At 45.1% G+C, this 9,165-nt stretch overlaps 1 protein-coding gene across 1 annotated transcript in view; it reads right to left on the minus strand.

Annotated features, from left to right (window-relative positions):
- ak6 (adenylate kinase 6) overlaps positions 1 to 9,165 on the minus strand; it is a gene marked incomplete at its 5' end in the record, with an annotated part of 20,521 nt that overhangs the window by 4,202 nt on the left and 7,154 nt on the right. The window contains 1 exon segment of the mRNA XM_037680650.1: positions 8,445 to 8,503. Coding sequence (XP_037536578.1) covers positions 8,445 to 8,503 — 59 coding nt within the window.

Genomic DNA, 9,165 nt, shown 5'->3' on the forward strand with positions numbered 1-9,165 from the left:
TTTTTTGGATGATTGTTTCCTCTGGTATCAGATGCTGTGCAGCTGGAAGGATTTTTACTGAAACTTTTTTAGTTTTGGACATTTGTTATGATGTGTAACTATGGCAACAAGGCTGTTTTCTACAACCAACAGCAGCTGATTAACATCTCAAAAGCTCAAATAATATCTCAACTACAGCCCCAAATCTCAAATGAGTTGAAAGGATGTTCTGTGGATGCATTCTCATCTACCTGCCAGCTGTGCTCGAGTGCCTGACCACTGAGATCCTGGAACTAGCAGGAAACACGGCTCACGACAGCGGAAAGACAGGATCGTCCCTCGGCACCTACAGTTGGCTGTCCGCAGTGAGGAGGAGCTCGGCAGACTGCTGGGAGGAGTGGCCATCACTCTGGGAGGAGTTTTGCCCAGAATTTGGGCGGTCCTACAGCCCGAGGGGAACCGAGATGCCAGCCGAGTCTAGGTGGACGGATCAGACGGCATCTGCAGCCAGTTTCTTAGGATCCACTGTGGGATGGACCTTTACAAGAGATCCTTCTTGTTTACAGCCATCAGTGTCTATAGCATCTCTTAATGAAATGAGGATAAAGAGTTACAACAACAAATAATTTCCCTCTGGGATTAATAAAGTATTTTTGAATTGAATTGAATTGAACACAGCCTGATGACAGGGACATGTTAATCAGGACAAGAACTAATGGACCAAGAGTGTTAAAAACTTCTTTAAACAGACGGGAGGGAACACAGTCCAGAGGTGAATTAGAAGGCTGTACGTGGTCCACGATGTCCTTTAAAACAACTAAAGTCACCGGCTCAAACTGTTCAAAGGAGGCTGAGGATGGAGGAAGTGAGGAGGGGTCTGTGTAAAGGTGTGTTGAGGAGGGTCTCAGAGCAGAGATTTTATCTATAAAAGACTCAGAAAACTGTTCACACAGTGCAGGAGATTCAACAACATGAGCAGCATCACAAGGATTCACAACAGAGTTAAAAACATTAAAAAGAACCCGAGGTCTGTGACTGTTGTTTGAAACCATGTTAGATAAAAAAGCAGTCTTAGCAGCTTTAACAGCTCTCTGATAATTTATCAAGTTGTCTTTAAAGATGTCCAGGGAAACCTGCAGTCTGTCTTTACTCCATTTCCTTTCTGCTCGTCTGCACTGGCGTCTGAGCGCGCGGGTGGATTCGCACAGCCACGGCTGACATGACTTCCTCTTTTTGGTTTTTAGAGGAGCAACAGAGTTCAGAATGTCAGTGCACACAGAACTAAAAAGATCAGTAAGCTCATCCACGTTGGACACAGAGCAGAACTGAGGGTTGCAGGAGACGGAGTCATTAAAGCCTGCGGAGAAGCGTAGCGCGGTGTTTGAATTAATTGTGCGTGCAGAATGCACAGATGGTCCAGCCCATTCCTTCCTGCCAGAGACCACCGCAGTGAACAGAACCAGTAGATGGTCTGATAAAAGAGCTCCACAGATTTCCACAGATGACACATTTATCCCGTAAGACAGGACCAGATCCAGTGTGTGTCCTTTTTCATGAGTTGCACCTGTGACAGACTGCGTGAGATTAAAAGAGTCAATAATGTTCATAAAATCTCTGACCAGAGGTCCAGCCTCACAGCACACGTGCAAATTAAAATCGGCAATTATTAAAAAGCTGTCGTATCGTAGCATAAGTCTCGTCATAAAATCAGTAAAATCTTTAATAAAATCTTTGCTGTGTTTCGGTGGCCGGTAGATTGTAGCACAGAGTAAGGACGTTTTCACACTAGAAAGTCCGGTAGACTTGGTTCGGTTCGGGACCAATATTCATGAGCTTTTGTTACATTTGAGCTGGTGCGTTTGCATTCACACTGCACTGTGCAGTCGAGTCAACCTGTTGAACCAACCTATTCCCCTGCTCGCCTGTGGGGGCGCTGCACCAAGAACTACTGAAAGAAACGACACAAAAACATCTGAAGACACGTCTTCTTTTGTAAATAAAAATAAAAACGAAGTGGCATCAAGTTTTAGCAGTTTTAGGAGTTATATTTTGTCATTTTTCAAAAATGGACTTAGCATGAGCAGAAGATGAGACAGAAGACCATGGAGAATACTGTTTTTCACACAAGGCAGCTGACGGCTCCATGTAAGGTCAGAGAAATGCGTTTGTTTACCCTGCGGAGCGGGGCTCGGTCTGTTTACGTTCACACTGTACTCGAACCGCGCTGGAGTTCGCTTCTACCGGACCGAGACCTAGGTTTTATCCCGGGCCAGAGTTCGCCTTTTTGTTCCATGACAGAGTTCGATGGCGCGTTCACACCTCCCTAAACGAGCCGGACTTTCATGGAAAACGAGCTAGAGTTCGATTAAAGCGGACTAAACAGGGCTAGTATGAATGCACCTTAAAGAGGAGAGAAGTTTATCTCCACCATCTGAAGTTCAAAACTCTGGTAAAAATGAGTGGGGATCAGCTGACATTTAAAACTGGATTTAAAAACAGAGGCTAATCCACCTCCTTTACCGGTGGTCCGAGGAGAGCTGAAGAAAGCGCAGTCAGGAGGGAGAAGTTCAGAAAAAGGAACCGACTCACCAACATGAAGCCAAGTTTCTGTCAAGAACATAAAATCCAGTTTTTTGGAGGTAAAAAAGTCATTCAGAATAAAAGTCTTGTTGGTTAGGGACCTTGTATTCAGCAAGGCTACTCGGAGAGTCTGATCCTTGCTGCCCGCAGCAGATGCGCGGGCCAGCTGGCCAAGATTTTTCAAGTTTATTGTGCCACGTTTGGAAATCCTTTCACGTCGCCAGTATGAAGACTCATGTTCCAAATGAAGGGATGGAGTCACAGATTTAATCCAATGATGTCTCCTTTCATACAGGTAGTTAATTGTTGCCAGATATGTTCAGATATGCTTTAATTCTCACCAAAAATCCTCCTCGCTTTCCGCGTCTCCTCGGGCGTCTCCGAGGTTGAAAGGCACAGGGCGCATGGCGCAGATAGTCCGGTATGTTTGACAGGTGAGGAGGTAGTTGTGATGAATCATTACTAAAACCAGATAGTGGCAACTTAACATGTCGGAGGCTGAGAAGAGTTGTGCGGTCATAGACGAGTAGAGCAGAGGCATCATAACAAAAAATACTAAAAAGCAAACAAACAACAAAAAACAAGCAGAGCATACGTGGCAAGCGGCTGGCCGTAACTGGCGCCATCTTTATGTGGAGACTCCTTCGTTTGAATCTATCATCTATTAAAAATTAACTTTTTGAATGGAATTATGGAAGTTAAACAACTTTTCCATGATATTCTAATTTTTTGGAAAGGGTCGATACTGTAATTGTCGGAGTAAAAGCCGCTACTTTTGTCTCACACTTTGTACCCTGCAGTTTATATGCAGGAGCTTCTATTGAGTGTAAGCATAGCCCTTTAAAAGCTGTCACTGTTGGGTTTACCGGCGCGCAGCACACCGAACACTGAAAACTTCTAGTCCACGCCCACCTGCTGTGTGGGCCTCACCCGGTCTGTTATAAATTGCATCTGGACCGGAGCTCAACTCCCGTTTTTCTTCAGCCAACGCTAAAAACACTACTTCTACGAAAATAAGAAAAGAAAAGAAGAAGTAAGATGACTTCTATTAAGAAATCGAAGATCATCCGTCTGTACCCCGCGTGCCAGACGGGCTACATCTTATCGACGGACCTGCACGCCGTGTGTGAAAGCTGCCTGGGAGCTGACCACACTCGGCAAGCTTTGGATCCGCTCTTCTCCTGTCCAGCCTGTAAATTATTTTCGGATGAGGAGACACAGCACCGGTGTGAGCTCTTTTCCTTTAAGGAGGATGAGTTTCAAACGAGGAGGGACTGTTCGCTCCAGGAATTTTTGAACTCCCTGGACACGGAGTTCACGAACACGTCCCCCTCTGAAGCTGAAACAGCTAGCAGCTGCGCTCCATCCTGCCTTACAGGAGGTTTGGAACCGGTGTTGCCTTCAATGGTCCCCCCTCACCCTGAGCCCCAGGGGTCACCCACCACCCTGCTCCACGAGCTCCCGGAGATAATCAGGAGATCAGTAAGAGCCTGCGACCTAGAAGTGCCCAAACTGGCGGCCCCGACCACATCGACCCTTCTGGCGGGAAGGTTTGCCGCCCAGCACACTAGACACCAGGACCCGGTCTGGCCCTGTTTCCCAGCTGTGTCTGCCCTCTTCCTGGATTCAGCAAACGATCCCTTAAAGCTGAGGGCTCCGGTTGCCTCTTACGCGGCCATCACCAAAGTCAAAGGGCTCACGGACCAGGGTTTTTCCACTGTCCCTCCCCTAGAACTCAGTTTGTTGTCTGTTTTCGGGGTAAGAGCAGTGAAATATGTCGGCCGATGTATCATTCTGTCATCTTCTAGTGACCAGCTCACCGCGAAGCTGACTGACAGAATTCATCAGTGCTCGTCGCAGGTGGGAGCAGCAACCAACAACATCGCTATGCTAGCCCTTAGCATAGCTAAGGAGCCGAAGGAACCAAACCCGTTCTCCGTAGATTTGGACCAGATTGACATGGCTGCGGACACGATCACCAACCTGTGTGCATCACTTGCAGTATGTTCCGCCCGCATCTTGTCCTGGGCAACCCTGCTGCAGAGACAGATGTGGTTGAAACTGTCCCTGTTCATTCCAGAGGACGTTAAAAAAGAACTCCTGGAAGGTCCTGTGTCCTCAGATGGCCTCTTTGGACCCCATTTTCAGTCGGTCCTGAACCAGCTGCAGTCCTCATCCGACGCTCTGGAACAGGTCCGGTGATAAGTGACCCTACCCCGAGCAGACTCCTGGACACCTGGCGAGAACAAAGCAGGTTCCAGCACCAGCAGCAGAGACGTTCCACGCCCGCTGCAACCTTCTCTGGGGACCTCCCACCAACCTTCCCCAGAGGCCAAACATCCCAGATGCAACGAAGATCTGCGGCTCTCCGAGGCAAAGGCCGGCAGCAGACTGGCCCGTGGCCTAATCAGATACAGGACACGCGGAGGAGGCAGTACAAAAAATGACAGTTTGGGGGGGGGGGGGGGGGGGGTGATGAAATGAGCAGGGTTTTTCCAAGTAAAAAACAAAACAAATCAGTGTTTCCCCTACCATTATACAGGCGGGGTGGCCCACACCGTCAACAGAACTGAGCACCCCGCCAATCAAACTGAACTTACCCCTCACACCCACACCCGGCACTGACATAACACTAAAGCCCCCAGTACACTCCCACGTACGTCCATACACAGAGGTACGCACGTACGTACGCGGAGGTACGAGCATACCCCCCAGGGCATGTCCGTGCAAAGCTCAATTTTTTACGACCGCATACGTGTACGCGGTGTCGCACAATAAACTGCCCAGCAACGGACTGTTTTGTATGCGACACCAATGTATTAAATTCCTCTTCTTCATCCCTGATCTGGCCTTTTCTTTTGTTTTTTGCCAAGAGGCAAGTGATCACTTCCTCCTCCGTTGATGCCAAGACTGAAATGGTGAGAAATGAAGGAATTTGTCACGAGCGAATTAAACTCAGGTCTAGCGTGGCTGCAGGAGGGTCTGGAGATTTCCTGGTGGGCTGGTCTGATGTGTGGGCTGTAGAGCCAGCGCTCCCTGTTTTTTTGTATTTTTTAGATCTTTTTATTAACAACATATAAACACAGAACACCGCTGCGGCTGCCAGCCCTCTTTTTTTTTTTTTTCCCGACATTACATTGTAAGAACCGTTACATAGAAACTGATGAACAACCTTTTTCATACCAGCCTCCCATGGGTCAATGTGGGTGAAGCCCCCCACAGGATAAAATGGTAATAGAGGCTCAGTTATTGTTCTCCCGTACGAAACAAAACATTCATGCATTTCCACTCTTGGAGTGCAGGAAACATGCACTTTGAACAAATGGTTGCATTGTTTAATTCACAAAGGTTACACTCTGCAGCTTGCAAAAACACCACTAAAATTCAACAGTGTTAGAATCCCATCTCACATCCCCAGAACAAGGCATAATCCTCCAATCAGAGCTGATGGAGCTTCTGGAAAAAGAAGTGATTTCCAGAGTTTCCCTGGGAAAGGAGGAAGCCGGTTTTTGCTCTCGGTACTCCCTGGTTCCAAAGAAGTCGGGAGGGCTCAGACCAATTCTGGATCTGTTTGTTTTCAACAAATTCAATATGGAACGACCCTCTCTCATGCTGACGGTGAAACGTGTTCTCGAACATGTGCCACGAGGGGATTGGTTTGTGTCCATAGATCTGAAGAATGCATACTTCTAAATTCCGATAATAAACAAACACAGGAAATTCCTCGGTTTTTCCTTCCAGGGGGCCTGTTTTCAGTACAACCGTCTGCCGTTCGGATACGCGCTCGCCCCGCGCACATTCTCGAAATGGATGGAGGCAGCTCTGCAGCCGCTTCGAACGAGAGGGATAAAAAGCCTGTTTTATCTGGACGACCTCCTGCTGTTATCTTGGTCCAGAAAAGAGGCAGAGACACAAACAATTGTTTTAGTGAATCATCTGTCTCATCTGGGATTCACAATAAATTGGGTTTATACACCGTAATTGTCGGTGTATAAACCGCTACTTTTGTGTCACACTTTGTACCCTGCGGTTTATATGCAGGAGCATCTTATTTATGTTGATTTTTTCCATATTTTTCAAAATTTAGTTATTTTTTTAATTTTATTTTGAAAGACTTCCTGTCATTTCTTGGCAGCTCCCTGCTACTGTCTACAATTTACTTTTGACTAGGCCACGTGCTCTTGGCTCCCAACACCCCGCCCCTCTTGGGAGCAGGCTTTTGTAACACAGGAAGAATGCCTGATCAGATGTGCTACGATTCTAGGTCATAGTTTCAAATTAACTACCATAACTCCACCTACTCTGTCATCATGCGACCAGAAGTGCAACCTTAATGACCAATGAGATGCTGTCATTGACCCATCCTCTAAGATACACGTGCATTAATGAGGCTGGTCTGTTACGGGATGATGCAGACAGCACGAGGGAGAGTGACGCTGAGAGCGACAAGGAGCCAGTGTGTGATAACATCTTTTTGAGTCTCTTCAATTCTGACACTGAAGAAGAGGTTTCAGTGCACAGAGGACGGAGAACAGAGCCATGAGTGACTCTGGTCGACCATCAATTTTTTTTTTTTTTTTAAGTCGTGTTAAAGCTGTCTCATCCAGCTGTTCAAGATGTGAGCTCAGCTGAGCAGATGTGCTTTAAGCAGTCAAGTCTGTACATATTTTAATAAAAGTTTTTAAATTATTTCTGTGTGACATTGTTCTGTGTACAGTACATGTGTACAACACTAACTTTAAGATATTAGTGTGTAGCTTTATATTATGGCTATGTAGCTAGCCAAATCAAAAGCTAACTGAGGACTGACTAACAGATAAAGCTTGTAAAAATGTGCTCATCCATCGGGTCAGTTGTTAAACAGTTCACCTAATGTTAACTGTTTATGTTCATGTTCTCCTCACAGGAGGTTCTGACCCTGATGTGAGGAGGACAAAAATAAAAATAAAATAAAAGTGAAGTGGAGGACACAGGACAGTCACAAACTTTATTGTTAGTTTTCAGCCTTTTTCTACAGTGGAGGCTGCATGGTGGAGGTAAGTAAACTTTAAAGGATGTTGTTGACCAGTTAAACTTTTCTCTCTCAGCCTAGATAATGTTTTTTGATCAATAATAACACAACCATGTTATTGTTGATGTTTTGTTCTCATGTCAATTAGGGAGATGATCAGAGCCCTAAACCCCAGAGAACCACAGAGAAGATTCAGGCAGAGACACAGAGGTGCAGAAGTCTGCATCAACCCTAACCTCAGTGAATCCAGTGACCTGCTGGTGGAATGTGAGGGACAATATGTCAGTGCTGTCAAACTAACAACCAGGTATCTGTGTGTGCAACAATCATCATCTACAGCCTCAGAGTGAACATGTTCTACTGCTGGAGACACCATCAGTCAGGAGCAGGCTTGTTTGTGTCCAGAGAAAACAGACGTGTTGTTTCTGGAGAAAAACTGTTCAGTGAAAAGGTCCTCAGTGTGTAGCAGTAAGTATTAGACACCAACATGTCACTGGTTTGAAACTGGTCTTTTAAACTGGAAATCATTTGTTTATTTTAATGTAAGAAAACTTTTTGGAATAGAAAAATACCAAAGTTAAAAAATAAAACTCACAATTTGTACTGTAATGTCATTTTCTTCATGTTAGAAGTGATATTAATTATAAAAGTAGTATTGAAAAAGTATTGTTCAGGAACTGATTTCGAAGTAAAGTGTACCGGTATTGAAATTTTTTTCAACGATACCCAGCCCTAGGCAAGAGGACCAGGTAATTATTGGGTGAGTAGTCATAACGTTATGGCTGATCTTTGTACTGTCAGGAACTAGGATTGCCTGAACTGGTTGGGAAGGCTGAGGGAAAAGGAATGTGATGGTAAAAATAATATAACTCACTCTGTCTTCATCCAAAACAGGGCACTGGTACTCTTCATCAAACCCATCATACAGCTGACCTGCTCAAACAGAACATATACTGGATCACATACTGATGTCAATGTCAATTAATTATTTATATAGCACATAAAAAAAACAAAAGCTGACCAAAGTGCTGTACAGTTTAGTCAAATTAAAATGAAAACAAGAAAAAAGAACAAGAAAATATGTCAAGTCACTGTGGAAGCACAAGCAAGTTAAAAATAAAATCCAACACACAAGAACAATGAAATCAGCTCCAACTTGTTCTCAGACTCTGCACGGATCTAATGCTAAGGAACACGATGAGTCTTGAGCAAAGATTTAAAAGTCTTAACAGTCTTAGTAGTCTGTAAATGATCAAGTAAACTATTGCACAGTTTTGGAGCAGCAATGATCACCTCTGGACTTGAGTTTGGATCTGGGGAAGTCTTAGAGAGTCTGGATGGTAGACTGCAGTGCTCTTACTGGAGTGTAGATGTTAAGAATATAATGATACTCTTCTCAGTTGTTCTCAATGGACCACATTTATACAACACTCCTCTAGTCATGTTAAAAACTTGGATGGCACTGACTGTGTTTCACTTGAGCACATACACACTCTTCCAACACACTCACTTCCAAAGAAGACGTTCTACCTCTGGTTGCGAATGAGTTCTGATGCAACACAGCAGAGTTCATGTTAATCCTTGTGGTTGAGACA

Source organism: Nematolebias whitei, chromosome 8 (genome assembly GCF_014905685.2).
Source record: "Nematolebias whitei isolate Nwh7 chromosome 8, NemWhi1, whole genome shotgun sequence".
Classification (NCBI taxonomy): Eukaryota; Metazoa; Chordata; class Actinopteri; order Cyprinodontiformes; family Rivulidae; genus Nematolebias; species Nematolebias whitei.